The sequence below is a fragment of the Rattus norvegicus genome, chromosome 8 (assembly GCF_021556685.1).
Source record: "Rattus norvegicus strain SHRSP/BbbUtx chromosome 8, alternate assembly SHRSP_T2T, whole genome shotgun sequence".
NCBI classification, from domain to species: Eukaryota; Metazoa; Chordata; class Mammalia; order Rodentia; family Muridae; genus Rattus; species Rattus norvegicus.
Window position 1 is genome coordinate 27,312,483 of NC_141541.1, and position 22,277 is coordinate 27,334,759.

Sequence of the window (22,277 nt, forward strand, 5' to 3'; positions counted from 1 at the left end):
GCTGAATGGCAGTGGCTCACCTCCAGGCTGCCGTCCTGTGCTGCTGCTTTCCTCTGTTGGAATATGGTAGGTGCATTCACTTCTGCAGCACATGAGTGAGTGAGTGAGGAACGGTGGGACTAGAGCAGAGCCCAGAGACAGGAGAGATTCAGAAAGCTCCTCTGTCGGGCATCAGTGCATCAGTGAGGCAGGACGCAGCGCAGCAGGAGGCAGCCCAGGAGGCCGCAGCGCAGGAGACAGCAGTGCAGGAGGCAGCACTTAGGGCAGAAAATGAAGTGTGGGGTGCAGGAGTAGCTCCATTGGTGGTAGCATATTGTTTGCGTTGCTTGACTGTACACTGTCACATGGTTTTGGTTGAAGCTTGGTTGTGGTTAGTGGAGATGGCTCCTGAGTTAGACTCACAGTGTTTAGTTTGAATTTAGCACACTCTTCTACCTTCTAATGCTAGACCGAGAGAGGTGAAGAATATAGAGAAGGAAACCAGTTCTTCTATCTACCTACGTAAGGCACCTAAGTGAGGACCTTATGCATTAGATTGGCCAGAGACAAATTACCAAAGGGGAAAGTTTTTAATGTGTGCATTGAATATGTGCAAGAAGGTGGTCATGCCATTTGCTGTGTAGATCCTTAGTTTCCTGTAGATCTGAAACCATACAGGGCTCAGTTTTGAAGCAAAGGAAAGAGAAAGTGTATTTAGAAAAGTACCGTGGGCCACTGACCAGGCATAACAGTAGTGACACAAAAGATGTCCATTTCAGTTTGCACACATGGGACATACACCCACCCAACAAATAAAACCAACTTAAAAAATTAAAGAAACTGTACTGTGCAGATTCAGTCTTGGCTTTCTGCATCATAAGAGTTAAGCTTCCCCCCTTCTTGGCACAGGAGAGGACTCCTTTATACATGACACTCTGCTGACTTGATGGTGCGTGGCTGTAATTCTAGCACCTGTAGGCAGAGGCCGGATGAATGGGTTCAAGACCAGCTCTGCCTACAGAAAGGCAAACACACAAACCCAGGAGGGTTAATTTAAGCTCTGTTTTTAGAGATTCAAGACCAGATGCGAAGGAGTGGCGGGCTCTGGTTCGCTCCAGGGGAATGGCTTCTTCTTTGCCACCATGTTTTATTCTTCTTTCCATCTTTCACTTCCTGCCTCTGCCCTGTGTCCCTTCCTCTTTCCTCCTTGCTCTCCTTCCTCCTCGCCCTCCTCTTCCTCTTCTTTGCTGTGTTGTCCATAGTGGTTTTAAACTTCTGGACTCAAGGCCTCTTCCTGCCTCAGCTTCGTGAGAAATACCTGAGATTACAGACACCTGCCAGTGTTGACATAATCCGCGTTCAGGAAGTAAGGAAACAGTTTATTCAGAGCCCTGGTTATCTGATTGTTATAATAGTCTTAGTTAGGACTTAGATATCTGTGACGAGACACCATGGCCACAGCAACTCTTATAAAGGAAAACATTTAATTTGGGGCTGGCTTACAGTTCCAGGGGTTTATATTATTAATCAATTTTTTTTGGGAAAATTTCATGCTTGTATATAATACACTCTGGCAATGTTCTCCTGCCTTCTCTTATCTCTGTATTGACCCCTTTCAACCTCCTATTTCACACCTGCATGGCTTTTCTTTTGTGACCTACTGACTTTAATCAGTGTCCTCTCTGTAGCTGTTTAGTCAGAGTTTCTATTGCTGTGATAAAACACCATAAGCAAAAGCACATTTGGGAGGAAAGGGTTTATTTATATTACTCTTCATAGATCACCATCAAAGGCAATGGGGCAGAAACTCAGAGGCAGGGCTGATGCCGAGGCCATGGAAGAGTATTGCTTACTGGTTTGCTCCTCATGGCTTGTTCAAACTGATTTCTTATAGAACTCAGGACTTCCAGTGCTGTCCCTACCCGATGTGTCCCTCTGTGATCAATCACTAATTGAGAAAGTGTCCTTCAAGGCATGTTTTCCCACAGCTGGATCTTATGGAGGTATTTTCTCAGTTGAGTCTTCCTCCTCTCAGATGACTGACTCTAGCTTAAGTCAGGTTGACATAAAAACCAGCTGGCAGAGTAATGATGGGTTTAGAACTATCCTTAGGTGCTCACCCATGTCGATAGAAGGAAGGACAATGCCTTCCCCTCCTCCAGAGCTGACCAGATGTAGCATTTGTTCATCGGGGGGCATAGGACTCATGAGTCCCTCCCTGCCCCATGATTGACTGTTGACAGGCCAGTCCAGTGTGGTACCAGTGTAGGCCACCACAGCCACTCTAAGATCATGGTTACAATGGCGGTACCATTTCTTGATGATAAAATTCTGTAGTCCTTCTCCTTGTCATCTGGGCCTTAAATTCTTTCTGCTCTCTCTTCCTTGATGTTCCTTAAGTCTTAGAGGGAGTGGTATAAATAAATGCCCCTTTAAGGGTTGATCACTCAACACTGACTAATTCTCTGTACTATCTGTAGCTATTCAATGTACATTTTCAGTTTTCTTTATAGCTGAATAAAACTTCATTGTTATATGAACACCTTTTATTACCTGTTCATCTGTTGATAGACACATTGTGAATTGAGCACAAACAAACATGAATGGTCAAGGACTTCTCCACAGTTGTGGTGCTTTCCTTAGCCCAGGCCAAACAGTTTGTAGAATCTTTAATAAAGACACAGTGTGCTGCCTAGTTTTATGTCAAGTAGACACAAACTATAGTCATTACATAAGAGTAAACCTCAATTAAGAAAATACTCCCAGGGGTTGGGGATTTAGCTCAGTGGTAGAGTGCTTGCCTACCAAGCGCAAGGCCCTGGGTTCGGTCCCCAGCTCTGAAAAATTAAAAAAAAAAAAAAAAAGAAAATACTCCCAGAAGATTGGCCTGTGGGAAAACCTGGGATACATTTTCTTAATTGATGACTGATGTGGGAGGGCCCAGATGTGACTTTTGGGCTGGTGATCCTGGGTCCTCTAAGGAAGCTGGCTGAGTAAACAGTGGGGAGCAAGCCAGTAATTAGAACTCCTCCATGGTGTCTGCATCAGCCACTGCTTCCAAGTTCTTGCTTTAAGATCGTGCTTCTCTGTAATGTAGTATGACCAGAAAGTTGTAAGCCGAAATAAGCCATTTCCTCCCCAGGTTGTTGGTGGTCGTGGTGTTTAACCATAGAAGTGAAAACCCTAAGGTCAGACATTGGAACTAGGTCATGGGGTATCGCTGTGGCAAACCTGATTATGTTTTGGGGAGGATTGTTGTGGTGGTTTGAATAAGAATGGTTCTCATAGACTTGAGTGCCTAGTCATCAAGTGCTCAGTCATCAAGTGCTCAGTCATCAAGTGCTTAGTCATCAAGTGCTCAGTCATCAAGTGCTCAGTCATCAAGTGCTCAGTCATCAAGTGCTCAGTCATGGCACTGTTTGAGAAGGATCAGGAGATGCAGTCTTGTTGGGGGAAGTGTGTCACTATGAGTGAAACTTTGAGTTTTCAAGAGCCCATGCTAGGCCCAGCTCCCCCAACTCCTCCACCTCTCTCTGACTGTAGATCAGGATGTAGCTCTCACTACTGCAGCAACACGCTGGCCATACTTGCTACCATGTTTTCTGCCATGATGATAATGAGTCCATTATTTGAAACTAAGTTACAAACTTCTGAAACTGTAAGCCAGCCCCCAATTAAATGCTTTCTGTTATGGGAGTTGCCCTGGTCATGGTGTCTCTTCACAGCAGTTGAACAATGGCTTCAGACAATTGCGGAAGGACTTTTGAGCTTTGTGCTAGAGAAGTTGCTGAATGCTCAGATCTTGGTGGTATGTTCTGTGGGAGTTTGGAAGAGAAGAATTTTCAGAGTGATGCAGACAGTAGAGGCCTGGCTTGTACAGCCTCAGAGGGAACTTTGAGAGTCCCTCTATGTGGGACTGTGGGAGCCATTGATATTTTGACTTAGGAACTACGAAAGCTAAACCTCTGCTTGGACAATTGGAGCTGCTCAGCTGTGGGTGAAGACTCAGCTGTGATCGAGAAGAGACCTGGGCATCATCGAAACCAATTTTCTGAGCAAACGTTTCTTCGGGCTCAGTGCACAGAAGCTGTCGTCTAGAGAGGGCCCAGGCTACCTTATGTTGGTGGCTGAACTTGGATTTAGAAGCCTTACGGGTCATGGAGAGCATTGGGGCTTGGCACCTGGAGTCCCTCGGAGAAGCTGGGAAAGTCATTAGTGAATGTCAAAGCCAGGGTTGAGGGGGCCATGGAGGGAAGTTGAGACTTGGGACCACGTGGTGGAGTCAGGGTCCCTGAGTAGTTCTCTGGAAAGGTTTTGGTGAGGGTGCAGCCCAGTTGCAGAGACGCCAGCATTTTAGAGATGTCATTGCCCTGGGACAATCACCAGGGCAGGAAGGAGCCCTGGAGTGGAACCTGACTGAGCTTCTGAGTGGTGTGAGCTGATGCCAGTGTCCTGTGGGAAGCCCTCGGGAGCTGTGAAGATCCCAGAAGTGTGACAATGATTTGACTGTGACTGTGCTCCGGCTCTTCTGTCTTGGAGAAAGTACATAACTTATTTTGATTTACTGAGAGCCCACAGTTATGATGAAAGAGCGTACCCCTAAACGGGGAACGTGTCTCTCGCTCCAATTGTGGGATGGGGTGCCCCCAAGAACCACGAGTAGCCATTCTTGATGTATAAGCACGAGGTAGCTTTATTAACGAGATCCCAGGTCTTAGCGGGATCCCGGGTCGACACGTATCTCACACAGGAGACAGAGGAATCGACCCCGAGCTTCCAAACTCGGGGGTTTTTATAGGGGAGGTAAGGGGCATTCGTGCGGTTACACATGATTGGTCAATTCAAAAGGTGCACAGTTACTTTTGGCGCGAAATGACATCAGCAAGGAGTATGTGTTATCTAGCAGCTCGGCAGGCAGGTAGGGTGGCTCATCTCACTCAGGGGGGTGAAGGAAGGGGAGGGGGTGACTACGGATGGTCAGTGTCCTTGGGGCTGATAGCTGGTTTGGCAAGTCCTATCTCTGGCTCTCCCTCAGGCACGTCCGGCCCTGCACATCGGACTCTGACAATGAGCAACCTTTATGAAACTCTAGTTCTGCACATTCGGGCTCTGACAATGAGTAACCTTTATGAAACTCTAGTTCTGCACATCCGGGCTGTGACAATGAGTAACCTTTATGAAACTCTAGTTCTACATTCCCCACTTCTTTTTTTTTTTGTTAATAGTTCTAATCCTAGAACTTCATGGAGAACTCAGCTTCATCTAGCATAACAGCTTGGTATTGTTGTCTTAACATGAGGATTCTAATCTGGACACTATCCAAGCTTATCCACCAAGGTCATGACTAGCTTTTAGAACTTCTAAGCTTATACAGACTGTGATCCCTGAGGCACAGTCCCAAGAAGTGTTAAGAGTACTAACATATGCAATGTTACATCATTTGTAATGGAAATCAAGCCTATCCCACACCTATCTTGATAGAACCCAGGACAAACATGACTGAATTTCCCTCTAGGTCCCAGCTCTCAGCCCCAACAGCTAGTACTCAGCTGGTGAGGGCTGAGAATTGACAGCTGTCAGGGTGGTCAGCAGCACCAGGTACGGTCCTTTCCAGCGAGGCTCGAATGTCTGGGCTCAGTGTAGCTGCAACCTGGAACTGATGGGATGTCTCAGGGGTCTCCGGGGCATAGGCTGCTGTCAGCTGTGAGCAGATTTCTTTCTGTATCACCTGTAGGTCTTTTAGCCTGGCACACAAATCATTATTACTATGGCACTATGACATGTTGGTTCAGTAACATCATCTAATACAGTCGGGGGGGGGGCTGAGGCCCCATATAAGATCTCAAAGGGGGTAAGGCTGAATCTGGAAGGGGTATTTCTTGCTCTGAAGAGAGCAAGAGGGAAGGAGTGTCACCCAGTCTGCGCCAGTCTCCATGGTTAATTTGGTCAGGGTCTCTTTTAGAGTTCTATTTATTTACTCTACCTGTCCTGAACTTTGAGGTCTGTAAATACAATGTAATTTCCAATCGACCTCTAAATACTTGGCCACACCCTGGCTTACCTTGGCAACGAAAGTAGGGCCGTTGTCTGACCAGATTACCTTGGGCATTCCAAATCGGGGGAAGATTTCTTCCAGTATCTTCTTGATGATTGCAGAGGCCGTCTCTTGTTTGGTGAGGAAAGCTTCTATCTATTCCTGAAAAAGTATCTACAAGCACTAGGAGATACTTGTGATTATATTTTTCTGGTTTTATCTCAGCGAAGTTCACTTCGACTTTTCACCAAACTCTTTAGGTCTCTTTGCCCTGTTTGCTTGCTAAGCATTCACTTATTGACATACCTTATACTTTCTACTGCCTCTCTGGCTAAAATCTTAAAGTCTATTACATACACTTTAACTACTTGGACAAACTTCTTATCTCCTAAATGAGTCCATTTCTGTATTTGGCAAAGTGAGTCTTTTCTTTGTTCCCTGGGAAGTATAGCTTTCCCCTCAAGTGTGCCATTGTCCTTTATCTTTTAAGCAATTTGGGCCTTTTCTAAGTGAGGCCATCCCTTAGTCCGATCCTAGTTCTCAGTGGCTGTCTCTTGCAGGTCTGCAACCAGGATGGGCTCCTGCATAACCATTTTTCGAGCCACTTGATCTGCTTCGTTATTGCCCCATGTCACTGAATCTCTTCCCTCCTGATATCCTGAGCAATGAATAGTACTCACAGTTGTTGGCTTCATCAGGGCATCCAAGAGATGGCAAAGGCATCTGCAGCGCTGATGTACTGGGGGGTTGAGCCATCCCAGATGACATTGTGTTGTCCACCATGGCAGCACCCACTTGTCTCTGACCTTCATTCATGAAGAGAACTGTTCCCGTCTGTGGACAAGGTCCTCGGCTTTCAGCAGGGGTCAATCAGCCAGTCGCAGAGGTCTTTCCTCCACCCATGGGCTTCTGCCAGTACTTGACACTCGTGCTGTGGTGGCTCCAGGTCCGGATTGGGCAGCAAGGTGACCAGATTGTCCCCAGCCGGTGGAGAATCTAGTCCATGGCAGCTGACCAGTGGTCCCATCTTTTGGGACACTCTATTCAAAGGCAGAACATCAGCCACTCTATCACAGTTTAAGTCCTGGATTGGGTGATAATTGTTAGTGCCCGGCTGGCAGGAGTGATGTGTTCCAGGCAGATCAGGACTAAGTCACACATCTCCCAGCATCAGGTACTGGTGCACTGAGACAGGTCTTAAGCTCCACATACACAGTCTGCAGATATGCATACACATGGCCTCACCCAGCCATTTCAGCCCACGCAAGCCATTTTGGAGAGCAATTTTCTCATGAGCAAGGGATAGGGGCAGTCAGGGATGACTATGAACTAGTGGGTGGGTTACCCGGCCCACGCCAAGGTCCACTGTTCTTCGGGCAGTCCATAAGTATTGTTCGTTGCCAGTAGCCCCTTGCACTCAAGGTCTTTGGATATTGGCCCACTGGGGGGCATAGGAGCACAGAGCATTGGGTCCCTGTATCCACACTTCCCTTCTATCTCTGTACATAGCCAGCACTCTAGGACCAAGAAGCTCTCCAGTGGCCCCTCTTGTTCTTTCTTGGGCAGTCCCTGACCCAGTGTCCTTTTTCTTTGCATTAGGCACACTGATCTTGAGCCAGGAATTCTCTTCTGTTGCCAGGTACTATCTTCCTAGGTTCCCTAACTACTGTGGCCAGTATATGTTCCTCTCTTGTCTTCTATCTCTCTTTAGCTCTCTAACTTCCTCTTCTTTTTGTCTCTTTTCTTCCCTAGCTTCCTGCTCTTTTTAATCCTCTTTCTTTCCTTTCTTTCTTTCTTTCTTTCTTTCTTTCTTTCTTTCTTTCTTTCTTTCCTTCCTTCCTTCCTTCCTTCCTTCCTTCCTTCCTTCTTTCTTTCTTTCTTTCTTTCTTTCTTTCTTTCTTTCTTTTTTTTCCAGTCTCTCTGCATCTTCTTCTACAGCTATTAGGTGCTGTCCACTTTTCTGCACAGACCCTGAACCATGCATCAACTTATTTTCTCTGCAACTTACAATAACTCTCTCAGTGACTTAGCTTAACCCTTCAAATTTCTGTAACTTTCTCTTCATATCTTTTCCTTATCTTAGCCAGATTGGTGGGGCATTTTCCAGCCCCTCAGAGACCCACCCTTGGAGCCTGGCGGCAGACCTGGCACTCCTTACCTTCAGGCGTCTGAAGAGAGCAGGCAGAAGTGAGGGCCTTCTATCCGTGTCTGGAACATTTTTTTTCTGGCCTCTAGTAGGATTCCGTCTTTCCTCGGTGGTAAAGAAGACCTGTAACAGTTACTAACAAGCATCTCAAATGGGATGGTGAGAAAACAAGAGAATCTTGAGAATAGAGGTCTACTGAAGAGGGCAAACAGCATTTATCTCTCTTCAGTGTCAGCTCCGTGGCTTTGCCTCTCAAGAGAACCAGCCTTCAAATGACACTAGGCTTTTAGTAACAACTAATAACAAAAGGATGGAGAGATGGTTAGAACCTGGTTGCTAGATGCCAGGTGGCTGACAAAAGAATCGTAACCAGTTCACCTGGGGCTATCAGGACCTCAGTAGTAGCCCTTTACCAAACTGTCTCACTGGGTTTAAAGGGCCCAAGGAAAAGAAAACATTAATCCTGACCTTGGCCACCTCCAAGTAATTTAGTGCTGGAGACTGACTCCTCCCTTGGAATAAAGACAGCAGATAAGGCAGGCTTCCTTAAAGAACTTCTCTAAATGAGGCTTCCTTAAAGAACTTCTCTAAATGAGTGCTCTCCTACTGTGAGCAAATGTCAGAAATTCCTTTACTGTTCTTGTTTTCCTTATAGCCCCACCTAGCTCTCAGCCTTTTTAGATTATTCTTCCTGTAGCATTTCTAACACAGCCTGTCCCTTTTTTTTTTTATAGCCTGTTGACAGCATTTCTGATCTTTTAGGCAGCTACGCACTAAGTGCCATACCGGCTGAAACTCCACCTTTAAGATTCCTTGCTCCCAAGCAAAATTTACTCACTTCTCTAGCTTATCTCAGCTGGCTGCGAGCACAAGCACAGATAAAACACTGTTTTAAAAATTAACTTTGGCTATCAACCAACACACCGCCACTAGAGCAGGGTCCATAAGATTAAGTTTCTTACTCACTAAGCATTAAGGGGACCAAGTAAAACTCTTTGACGAACAAAGCAAAACATGATTTCAAACACAGTCGTCAGTCCAAAGTCAAACACGAAACAAAAGCCAAAAAAGATACTCGACAATACCACAGAAAACAAACCAGACAAGCAAGACTAAAACAAAGCATCCTATAACCAATTTCCACAGATGCCTGGTACCTTCAGTACCTGGCCCAAACTGCAGCTTAACCTTAGCTGATTCTGGGATACCAAACACAGAAACAGAATACAGACAACAGACACTAACACATCTAAGCACACTTGTCCGTGCCTATACTTAAATAGGCAGCCGAACATGACCTCCAAAGTCACAGTCAGATCTTTTTGACTGTCTGTTGCCGGGTCCTCCTGACAAAATTCGGCTCGTGGAACGTCTCTCACGCGTCCCAGAGCCAGGACCCAACAAAGGCTGGCTCGTGGAACGTCTCTCACGAGTCCCAGAGCCTGCGCGATTGGGGCGTCCCCCGGTGCGCTTTCTAAAAAGGAAAAAAAAGAAAGAAAAAGACTATTCGGAGTAGGAATCCTTCATCTACTCACAGGCGCCATTTCGGGGTGGGGAACCTTCTTCCACCCGTGCACAGGGCAGGAATCCTCCTTCTGCCCAGACAGTGCATTCTCAAGCTAGCTTTCTACGGGGTGGGGAACCTTCTTCCACCCGTGCACAGGGCAGGAATCCTTCTTCTGCCCAGACAGTGCACCAAGACACTAAACCGGTACCGAAAAACACAGACTACAGGACTTAATTCATACACACTCACACACAGCGGCCACTTTCCAGCACTCACACTTACGTACCTCCAAGTGGCATTCGGGGTTCCGGGGGGTCACACTCCGATCCCGGACGAGCCCCCAAATGAAAGAGCGTACCCCAAAACAATGACACCTTGGATATTTTAAAGAAACTTCACAATTTTTGAGAGCCTTTGGAATTTTCAAGAGACATAGTAGACAGCCAGGAATGGGGCATATAGTTAGTATCTGGCTCTGAAGCCCTGGTTTCAATACTGTTTGGAGTTTGGAAAGACTTTGGGATTTTAGGAACACTTTGTATATTTTTGAGAGACCATGGATATTTTAGAGAGACTTGAATTTTGAAAGAAGTTTTGGATAATTTAAAGAGACTAAACTTTTTATGGGACTTTTAAAGTTATTTATGTTTTATATTTTATTATTAATGTTAACAGGCCATCTTGGGGACAAATGAAAAAGAAAATGTTCTAGTTGAACAGTGACGTGTCTGTGTATCAAGTTGACAAGGGGTCAGTTCTGCTGGCTAGTTTTGTGTTAGCTTGACAGATGCTAGAATCATTTTAGATGAGGGAATTTCAACTGAGAAAATGGTCTCAGTACAACACTGGGATGCACTCTCTTGATTGGTGATGGGGTGGGAGGGCCTAGATCACTGTGGTTGGTGCCACTCTTGAGCTGGTGGTCCTGGGTACTTTAGGAAAGCAGGCTGAGCAAACAATGAGAGCAAACCAGTGACCTCCATCCCTCCGTGGCCTCTGCATCTGTCACTGCTTGCAGATTCCTGCCTTGAGTTCCTGCTGGCTGTGCACAGTGATGGAGTTTGAACTGAAAGTTGTGAGCCATTTCCTCCCCACGTTGTTCCTGGTCATCCATCACAGCAGTAAAAACCCGAAGACACAGCTTCTTCAGGGAGCGTGGCGAAGTCTTACTGCTGAGAGTTTTTCAGGGATGGAAGCCATAGACCTGCCCTGAGGAGGGCCGGTCCCCTGAAAGGCCCTAAGCAGCAGACAGTCAGGAGTGGGGCATTCAGTGTCTGCTCTGAAGCCCTGCTTCAATACTTTTTAGGGAGAGGAAAAATGTCTACAGTTTATTTATTTAAAAAGTTATGACATTTCTATTCTAAAATGCAGAAAATATATTCTTATAGTTTCAGGGTTCATTGGCAAATTTTTCTGAACATAGAAAACATAGGGCTAGCATATATAAGGTCTGGCAGTGTATCTCAGTGGTAGGGCTCAATCCCTAGTTTAAAAAATTAGGACATAGTATTTGAAGGGGTCGGATATTTTGATAATGTGGACAAGAAAATGAGTTGTTTTAAAGATGTCATTTGTTTGCTGTCCTGTTCTATTGTTTATAGTGGAAAATGTAATGGTGTTTATTTTAGAACTGAAACTAAATGGCTTTGCTATCATTTAAATAATTATGCCTCACTCAGGAATGCTTAACAGAAACACATATTAAATGCTCCCTAATGTAGTATTTCTCTATTAATCTAACTGAGATTTAAATACTTTTTAAACTGTGCTGGCTTTTTCTGTGACAAGTGTATTAATTGTTCTTATCTTTTATTGGTTTGCCATTTTTAATTTCACTAAAGTTGATTTAAAGCTGATATAGAGGATGAGAAGACATTAATATAAACCAGCATAAACAGATTTAAAGCAGTCCCTTTACGCTCTTTCTCCACAGGGACATTGGGTAATGTGGAGCATGGAAACCAATATCAGATAAAGTTGATGTATGAGCACCATCTTCAGAGGACAGCCTGCAACATGACCTATGGACCCTTTGGTGCTGTCAAAGGTAATGCACTTTGAGCCGTACACATGACATTCCAAGTGGCAGCGTGACACCTTTTGGTCCTATTACAATGGGATATTATGTGGTTTGAATCTTCAAGTATTAAGTAAGTATTTTAGTAAAACTTTTATATTTAGATACTTGAAATCATTTAAAAGTATACTTTAAAATGGGAATGTTTGATAGCCCCACGACTTACATCCTTATACCCTCTTCAGTGCTCTTTGGAAACATCTGTGGTTGTTTGAATGAGAACAGCCCCGCAGCCTCGTATGTTTCAATGCTTGCTCCTCAGTTGATCTGTTGGGAAAGATTAGAAGATGTGGCCTTGTTGGAAGAGTTGTGGCATTAGGGTGGGCTTTGAGGTTTCGAAATCCCACGCCATTCCTAGTTGGCTGTCGCCGTGCCTTTTGCTGGTGGGTCAGATGTGAGCTCTCAGCTCCTATGCCGAGCCTGCCTGTCTGCTGCCAAGCTCCCTGCTCTAATGGTGGTTGGTTCACCCCTGAACCTAGGAGCCCCAGTTAAATGCTTTATTTTATAAGTTGCCTTGGTCATGGTGTGTTGTCATGGCAATAGCAAGTAATTAAGACAATATGTTTTCTACAGAGTTTGTCTTAATAAGCTAATTAAAGGTGAGTTCTTTTATGGTAGAGCTGGCTGCCTGCCACAACTTTCTGTGGCATGAGATGTTTGTTTGTTTTCTAAGACAGGGTTTCCCTGTGTATTGTCCTGGAACATGCCCTGAAGACCAGAATGGCCTTGAACTCGAGAACAGTCTGCTTCTGCCTCCCAACTGCTGGAATTAGAGGTGAATGGCCCTCACCTCTAATTCCACTGAAAGCCAGCATGACGTTTTGATCTTAGTGACAGTCCAAGCCGAACCGGCTAAAGGCAGGTGGGTGACAAACGTGCCCTCCCTGCCTCTCATGTGGAGAGTGCCTATGGATTCCTTCTAGACAAGAAAGCCTGGGAACAGGGACAGATAGGTACTTAGATGTAGACGTGGTAATGCTCTTCAGTCATGAGCTCGGTCACAACAAGCCGTTACCTGAGAGGAGAAGTACCTCTTCCAGATTCTCCCTTTACCAGGGTGCCACCTTTATCAACAGATGCCCCTGTTGTCTTTGGGCTTCAGGATAAATTCCAGGAGGTCTGTCCTCACTGCATGTGACATTGGCAGTTCCTTAAGTTCCTTGAATAAGTGGGTGATGGTTGTGTCTAGCTTACACATATCATGGTCTCTGAATGTATAACTGCTTTTTAATGTCTGTCTGTCTGTCTTTTTTTTTTTTTTTTCCTCTGGAGCTGAGGACTGAACCCAGGACCTTGTGCTTGCTAGGCAAGCCCACTACCGCTGAGCTAAATCCCCAACCCCCGTCTGTCTTTTTTTTTTTTTTTTTGGTTCTTTTTTTTCGGAGCTGGGGACCGAACCCAGGGCCTTGCACTTCCTAGGCAAGCGCTCTACCACTGAGCTAAATCCCCAACCCCCCGTCTGTCTTTTTGAGATCTGGTCTACACTGTAGTCCAGGCTGACCTGGATCTCACTGTGTGGGCGGGGCTTGCCTTGAACTCACAGTGAGCCTCTTCTGCACAAACTCCCCAGTGCTGGAATCACACTTGTGCTCCATCGCGTGTCTTCCTCTGTGTGCCTTGTAATTCCTGGATTACTTACACTACCTAACACACATGAGTGCCATGAAAATAGTCTGATACTGTGCAGATAATTACCAGAGAAATCTTATGGCTATGTTCAGGGCAGGAGCAGTTCTTTCCTGAGTGTCTTGTTGAATCCAGAAAAGGAGAAGGCTGCCACTTCTGGCTTAGACTGGTCCTCTGCCTTTGTATGCATCTTTTGCCAAGCAATAAAAGACTTCCTGCTGCATGTCCATCTAGACACAGCTCATGGTTTTTCACTGCAGTTAATGTGTGTGCGCGTGTGTGTGTGTGTGTGTGTGTGTGTGCGCGCGTGTGCGCGTGTTCGTGCACATGCATGTGCGTGTGCGTGAGTGTGTGTGTGTATGTGTGTGTGCATGTGTGTATGTGAGCACGTGTGTGTATGTGTGTGTGCGTGTGTGTATGTGCGTGTGTGTGCACGTGCATGTGTGTGTATGTGTGCGTGTGTGTTCGTGTGTGTGTGTGTGTGTGCGCGCACGCGCGCGCGCGCGTGTGTGTGTGTGTGTGTGTGTGTGTAGGTGCTTGAGGATGCCAGGGGATATCAGACTGCCTAGAGCTGGATGGTTGTGAGCTATGTATGGAGCTGGTAACTGAACCTGAGTCCTCCTTAAGAGCAAGAAGTGGGGCTGGAACCATGGCTCAGAGGGGAGGAACATTTGCACAGGGACCCAACATGGTGGCTCATCACCATTTATAACCACAGTTCCAGGGAATCTGAACATTTTTTTCTGACTCCCACTAGCACCAGGCATAAAAGGGTACAGATACATGCAGGCAAAACACATACGCACATAAAATAAATCTCTAAGCAAACCCCAACCCAAAACAACAAATGTTCATCACCACTGAGCTATCCTTCCAGCCCCCAATTTAGAATATTTTCGTTAGTGACGGGCAAGTACATTTTGTGTAATGAAGCAAAACACTTGGTTAGGTTATAGCGCAGTGTCTGAGGAGTGTTGGCTTATTCAAGGACACAGTTGAATGTCGAGAGGAGACAGAGCTGGGATTTATATGAAAGGTAATGTCAACCATGCAGCACCTCCTCACACCTCTTGCCTTTGGTGATCACTCTTCTTTTAAAATGTCTGACATCTTTGGAGGACCTAATCTCCAGATTGCCTATTTAACTGTTTTCAATTTGTTTGTTCTCACCAAATCACCAAAGCAAAGTGCTAAGTCCTGTGGATCTAGCTAGGTGTGGTGTCTCATGCGTCTACTCTTGGTATTCAGGAAACTGAGGCAGGAGGATTGCCGTGATATTAAAAAGTAGCCTAATGTAGATAGTGAGTTCCTTCGTAGCTTTGGATAAGAGTATGGCCTTGCTCAGACAGACAGACAGACAGACAGACAGACAGACAGACAGACAGAACAATGAAACGAAATTACGATCTATCTGGAGTGCAAACAGATTGTGCGGTGAGGACAGCACTTTGGCTCTTTTCTTAGCAATGTTGTGGTTCTTCAGGCCATGAACTTAGCGCTCTGTAGCTTGATTTGGATTTTTTTATTTTTCATCAGACCAAGTTAACCTAACTAGCTTAACCACATTCTCTGCTTCCGTCAGAGCAATGTGATGGGTTCAGGACTCACTCTTCTAAAACCCAGGTTCTCGAGCAGGGCCTGTGGCTCGCTGACAGTTATACTCTGCATTCATGAAACCCCAGTGCTCTCCTCAGCAGTTAGACAGATGAGCAAGTCGATGGATGTTGTTCAAGTAGAACATGCTGACCCCCTGCTCCTGCAGGTCATGTGACTGTCCTGTGAGAGGTGGGCTCGCTGTGCTGTGATGAGGAATATTCTTCTCTTTGAATGAAGGTTCACGGGGAGACTCGGACAAGGAGCCCATGCTGAGTGCTTCCTGCTGGGACCGTCTGCTCATACCCTGTTGTCCTGAAGCTTCTCTGTGACAACCCACATTTTCATCCAATGTGGGCTAAAAATCCACAAGTGAAATTGTTCTTCAGGCCTTCATTTGGTCACAAGGGCTCTGACATCACGTAAAACTATTACATGTCTGCTTTACTTCTAGGACGCTGTCTTTGGTTGAAGGACCCTTGGGAAATTGATCGATGAGGCATTTTTTTCCCTGTTAGTAACTAGCAGGAGCTGAATACAAGGTGTACCTGTTCTTCTCTTAGCTCTTGAGTTGGGTTTCACAAGGAAAAACTCTCAACAAAGCGCGGGGCTGTCCTGACACACTTTACTTTTCTTTGGTTGAGAACAAAACTTGAGTCAGAAGGAGGTGGAGTCAGGAGGATCAGGAGTTCCAGGTCAGCTTTGTGAGTCAAAGTCCTGTCAAGAAATAAGCCAGACTGCCTTAGGGAATGTAGATGGTGTGCTCACTGCCCTGCACTCGTCTCCATACTGGACAAAAATGTTCACCAGGCTGTAGAGATGGTGCAGTCTGCTGACTGTAGGGTGTTCCCCTTGGTACACAGGATGTAGAGATGATGGAGTCTGCTGACTGTAGGGTGTTCCCCTTGGTACACAAAACAAGCAGTTTAGCCCTTGGGAAGAAGACAAGTCACCCCCAAGTTTTATTCATTTGAAAGAACTTTGTCTCTAGTGTAGCTTTGTGTGCTCCTCTGTTTGTTTGCATGTTTTGCATTTTTGGAGACAAGGTCTCAAAGACCAGGCTGGAACTGGCTGGGACAGGCTAAAACTGGTTGGAACTGGCAGTGTAGCAGGAACTGGCTCAGGGTCCTCTTGGTGCATGCTGGAACCACTCAAGAGTGAGTCATTCTTTCATGCTACTTAGAATTAACAAGGCGAAGAAAACTTAGTGTTTGAGAAAAGGAATCAAGAAAAGGATAAAACCTGGCACTGTTTTAGATTAGGTGAGGAGACACTGGGGTTGTGCACCTGAAGAGCTACCACTAGAGGGCAGGCCTCTACTACTGTCTGTTGTTGGGGACTGCCTGAGACTAAGAGGGGGAGCTCGGCCTGAAGGGGTGGCCCAGGTAATCTAGGCACTGTGGAGGTGGAGGCAAGGGGATGAGGCCCTGGAGTGTGCCTCAGAAAAACAAAAGAAATAACACAGATCATGAATGAGGAAATTGTATACCGGAATTTCTTCCTTTGACTAAAAACAAATAGAAACTTCTTCAAGGTGCAGAGAAGTGTTAAGTTTTAAAGGGGGAATTATTAGTTAATGTCTGATAGGATGTACTGCTGGGGATTCTTCCTCCCCGCTGTGCGCTTGAAACTTTAATTTGCATTTGAATCACAAGACCGTTGTCTGAGCCTCAGCATTCTGAATTTGGACCTGTGAGTCTGAGTTTCTGACAGTGTTTGGTGATGCCAAGTTGCAACTGGGCCCTTCCCTCTGCCATCCTGCCTCCAGCTCTGCAGTTGAAAGTTCCCTCAAGCTCTCTTCAGTGAGAGAGGAGGGAGTTGAACTTGGGCTTCAGCATCAAGAATGCTGTGGAGGTAAAACTGCACCAACCCCTCCCTACCTGGGCTGCCTTTCAATCTAGAGTGACTCTCCCGTCAGAAAGGACTATACTTAAGTATGTAGCTTAAAAATGGTTACTACATTTATTTATGTGTGTCTGCAAGAGTGAGGGTGAGAGACTGAGAGAACAGGAGCAAGAAGAGAAAAGGAACCATTGTGTGCATGTGAAGGCCTGAAGACAACTTGAGGGGCCTGAGGATTGAACTCAGGTCATCAGGCTTGAGAGCAAGTGTCTTTTCCACTGCCTCCCCCTAAGTGATTAATTTTATTACTCATAGATTATGTCAAAACACTGACTGGCTTCTACGTTATATGTTTATGTTGTTTCGTTTTTTGCTTGTTGTTTTGGTTTATAAGGAAGTCTAAGAAAGTCTCTAAAATGAAATGTTAGTCACACACACACACATACACACACATACACACACACACTCACATGCCTATTCTCACACACATACACTCAAATACACATACTCTCACACTCCCATACTCACGCATATATGCTCATACACACTCATACACACACTCACACAGAGATACATGTACGCACTTATATGCACACACAGACACATACAGACACAGATACACAGACATAAACACTCACATGTACACACAGACATGGACACACAGACACACACTCATATACACATATTCACACACGTACACAGACAGACACACATACACATTCACATGCACACAAATAGACACACACACAGACACACACTCAAATGAACACACAGACTCACATACTCATATGCACACTCCCCCCCCCAGACTCCCACACTCACAAATTCACACAAGATGCATATACGTACACACAGACAGACACACACAGGTACACAGACACACAGACACACACAGACAGACACACAGACACACAGACACACACACACACACACACACACACACACACACACACACACTTTTTCTTCAGTAGGGAACATGTTTCAAGTCAGAACCTCTTTGAGTTGGAACCCATTGTGCCACCCTGCTGGCTTTCACTGGGTCATGGCTGCCCCAGACCTGCTAGAGCCCTCCTACCTCATCCTCCCTGGTTCTGGGAATTAGATGTGTGTTCAGCTTATGAAAAGATTTTTAAAAAAAGTTTAAAAATCAAAGTTGCTTTTTTAAAAAATGGTTTTATCCTCTATTTTTAACTTAAAATGTATTATTCGAGAATTCCACTTGTGAATATGATGCGTCTTTATCAAGTTTACCCCACACCCTCTCCCTTTTATCCCTCCAGTGCCCTTCATGTAAGCCAGGCTGCCTTTTAGGTCCCTGTACATGGACATGTCCTTAGCCAATGTCCCGAGCGGTGCCTATTTAAGGTCGGGTACCCAACGGCTGCTCGTCCTCACACCTTGGTCACCGTGCATCTGCGTTAAGTGCTCTTCATGGAGGGAGAAGCTTCTGATGAAGGTCGAGGTAACACTGTATAAACCTGGGTCCCTGCTGCCCACCGTGCCCCCTGCCCCTCTTCAGAGAGAGATTGAAGTTTGGTTTGGTGTTCTGCACAGCACAATTTTATGTCTTTTCTTCCTCACTTTCACCATTCCTTAACAACAACGTTTAGAGATAGTTTTCTGTAAATGTAGTCATATCTGAGACATGTGGACCCAGACAGGAGGAGGGGAGTGACTTGGTGCCAGCCGCAGACACAGCCGTTGATCACAGTGTGGAGCAGTATGTCCCTGAGATGTGCCACTATCAGCTAATCCAAAGTAATTTCATATTTTTGGGATTTAGCTTTTTCTCCACTGAAAGGGAACAGTCATTAAACATATTATGTTCAACAAGTAAAGCTAGATGCTTTTTAATGTGAAATACAAGGGAAATATGACAATCAGTAAATTGAAAGGATATCTTTCTAAAATGGTTTTTGAGGCAGAGGTTTACTGTGTAGTCTTGGCTGGCCTGGAACTCACTGTGGTGACTGGGCAGGTCTCAAACTCAGTTATTTGCCCGCCTTTGTCTTCCTGGAGCTGGGATTAAAGGTGGGAGCCACTATGACTGGTCTTACCATTTTTAAATAATCACCTTATTATTCTAGAAGTTATGTCTATGTGTGTGTGTTCACATGGTTTGTGCATGTAGCGCGGGTGTTAGAAGCCAGAGGCATTGGGTCCCCTGAGGGGAAGTCACAAGCACTTGTGAGCTGTGGGTGCTGGGAGCTGATGTGGGCACTGGGTCCAGAGCAGGAAGTGCCCTTTATGGCTGAACCATCTCTCCAGCTCTAAAAGGAATTTTTAAATAAAAAGCTCAGTTGGTTCTTATTTTTCATAAATTGAAAATAGATGCCCTTATGAAAAATAGAAAACATCTCAACTTAAGTTAACTTACCAGAAAGCTACTTGAAAACTATGATACTAAATATTTATTACTATATACATTTTTTTCCTTGTCAAATCTTATATTGGAAGTTAAAATGTAGGTTTCCCTTAAGTTAGCAAGACAGCACCAGAAGCCATGTGATAACATAACAGACACATGTTTATGCTGTGGGAGAGCTGTGTTGAAATGCCCATGACATGTGCTGGATCACAGCTGGGTCACTTTGGGGCGGCTTGTGTAGGTACCGAGCAGGACCGTGAGTGGCTGCAGTCTGACCTTGCCAGCACCCTCGCCTCACCTTGCTGCTTGGCTCTTCGTTCACCTTCCAGTCTATATACTTGGAATAATTCCTCAGGATGGTGTATGCTTGTAAACTTTGAGGTTTCCTGACATGTAATCGTTTCTTAATCGGTCTCTGTTACTGTATCAGAGTGCCTGAGTCTAGGTGATTCATAAAAAACTGTCACTTATTATCGTTCTGAAGGCTAGGAAGCTCATGGCTAACTTGTCACCAAGTCAGAGTGTGGTCAGGGTCCCTTCCTGCTTGCCCACCTTTCTTTTACATACTCATCTTTAAAATTTTTATTTATTTAGGTCCCCACCCTCTGCCCCAAGACAGGATTTCTCTGTGTGACCCTGGGTGCCCTGGAACCCGCTTTATAGACCAGGCTGGCATTGAATTCACTTGGATCTGCCTGCCTCTGCCTCCGAAGCGTTGGGATTTAAGACGTGCCCCACTGCGCCCGGTTTGAGACACTGTATTTGCACACTCTAGGTGAATATTCCATATTTTCAGCCCCCTTTTTGACCTTTTATTTTGAGTCAGATCCCACTAAATTGTCTAGGCTGGGCTTGTGCTAGCTGCTTTTATGTCAATTTGACACAAGCTAGAGTCATTTGGGAATAGGGCCTCTCAATTGAGAAAATGCTTCTACCAGATTAGCCTCTAGGAAAGCCCGAGGTGTACTTTCTGGGTTGATGAATAGTAGGAGGCCCAGCTGACTAACCCCTGGGTAGGTGGTCCTTGATGGTGTACCACAGTAGGCTGAGGAGAAGCCTCGTAGTGCTCTTCCTAGGCTTCCGCTTCAGTTCCTAACCTGATTTTTCTGGATGCTGGACTGCACATTGTAAAAGGAAGTAAATGTGCTCTGCCCAGGTTGAGTTTAATCTCAGCAACAGAGCTCTAACCTTATTATGCAGTCTAGGCTGACCTTGAACTTAGGATCTTCCAACTTGCTGGGATTATAGGCCTGAGTCATTAGGCCTGTTTTTGTAGCTAGGTATCCTTACATGGTGGAAGAGTGGAGGAGCAAAGACCAAAACTACTTTGTTTTATAAGACAATGACCCGTTTATGCAGGGAAAGCCTTCTGAACTTAGTCATTTCTCCAGAGGCTCCACCTCGAGTAGCCTGGGACAGGCCTTCAATTTTTAATTTAATTTAAATTTTTAAAAAATTTTTATTTATATGAGTCCACTGTAGCTGTCTTCACACCAGAAGAGGGCACCAGATCCCATTTCAGATGGTTGTGAGCCACCATGTGGTTGCTGGGAATTGAACTCAGGACCTCTGGAAGAGCAGTCAGTGCTCTTAACCTCTGAGCCTTCTCTCCAGCGTGTATGAGTGTTTTACCTGCAAGTATATATGTATATGTGTACCATCTTTGTTACTGGTGTCTGTGGAGATCAGAAGAGGGTATCCGGTCCCTTGGAGCTAGAATTACAGATGGTTATGAGCACACATGGGTGCTGGAACTGAACCTGGATCCTTTGTAAGAGCAGTAAGTGATTCACCATTTGACCATCTTTCCATCCTCTCACACAGTCCTCCCCCCGCCCCCCCCCCCCCAGCTGGGGACCGAACCCAGGGCCTTGCGCTTGCTAGGCAAGCGCTCTACCACTGAGCTAAATCCCCAACCCCTCACACAGTCCTTTTAAATATTGCCCATTTATGTGGATTTGGGTGGCTGCGATTCACTGTTCATTTGAGACTTGGTAGACAGTACTATAAGTAAGTTTGATTTGTCAACAATATGTCTCTCGGTTTCTATAGTGTACTAACACATACATGCACCCATCTAAAACCCATGTGTATGTGTGTTAAGTTTTGTTCTCATCATGAAACTCAGCCTTTCTGTTATCATATATGCATATTTTGATTCCGTCTTTTTCATTAAACTGTGCACTAGTGTGAAGCACTGTCACTTCTTTTTAGTTCATGGCACTGTCTCTCCTCAATCTCTCTTTTGTATGTTGTTTTCCATTGTCCTCTCCCTCCACCTTTCTTCTGTAGAGCCTCTGTGGGCTGCCAGCCCAGCCACTTCCCCTGTATCGGCTTAGCTTGGTGTCTCTTTCTGGGCCTATCTGCATTTTCATGGCGATGGTGAGTTTCTCTTGCCTCCTCTCCTACCCAGAGGAGTTTGTCTCCTTTCCTCACACACTGATTGGATGCTGGTTATTGTCCATTGTCTCTGCTTGTTGCCTGTATGTGGTGCTGTCAGGAGGGATGGAGGGAGGGGGAGAAAGAGAGAGAGAGAGAAAGAGAGAGAGAGAGAAAGAGAGAGAGAGAGAAAGAGAGAGAGAGAGAGAGAGAGAGAGAGGTTATTTGAGGCTGAGGTAGACTGACTAGAGGACCTGGCCATAGTACTCCCTGCCACAATTTTGTTCAGTATCTTGACTCTTGTACTCTTTTTCTTTGTGGTGTGTATGTGTGATATGTATGACGTGGGGGGGGCGTGTGTGTGTGTGTGTGTGTATGTGTACATGTGTATGTATGTGTGGTGTGTGTATATGTATGTGTGTGTATGCATGTATGTGTGTGCATGTGTGTGTATGTGTGTGTATGGTGTGTGTGTGTATGTGTGTATGTGTGTGTGTGGTGTGTGTGTACCTCACACATCCTGGGTAGTCTGTAAGTTTCAACTTTGTCCCACCAGGATGTGTTCATAAAACCTAGATGGCCTTTGCCTATGTCTTTGAGGGAAGGAGACAGCTCTTAGATATGGAGCTTTTTGGTAAGAATTTTCTCTAGGTTTCCTGGCGTTATACCCATTTCTTCCCTTTTCTATTTGACTATTTCACCAGAGGCAGTTTCTGCCCAACTCCC

The 22,277-nt window shown here is 45.4% G+C and overlaps 1 protein-coding gene across 34 annotated transcripts in view; it reads left to right on the forward strand.

Moving 5' to 3' along the window:
- Nucleotides 1-22,277, forward strand: part of Bbs9 (Bardet-Biedl syndrome 9) — a 423,050-nt gene that overhangs the window by 49,590 nt on the left and 351,183 nt on the right. For all 34 annotated transcript variants that reach the window (XM_087561778.1, XM_087561774.1, XM_087561752.1 and 31 more), the window contains one exon: nucleotides 11,600-11,713. In XM_087561778.1, coding sequence (XP_087417904.1) covers nucleotides 11,600-11,713 — 114 coding nt within the window. The remainder of the gene's footprint in view (nucleotides 1-11,599; nucleotides 11,714-22,277) is intronic.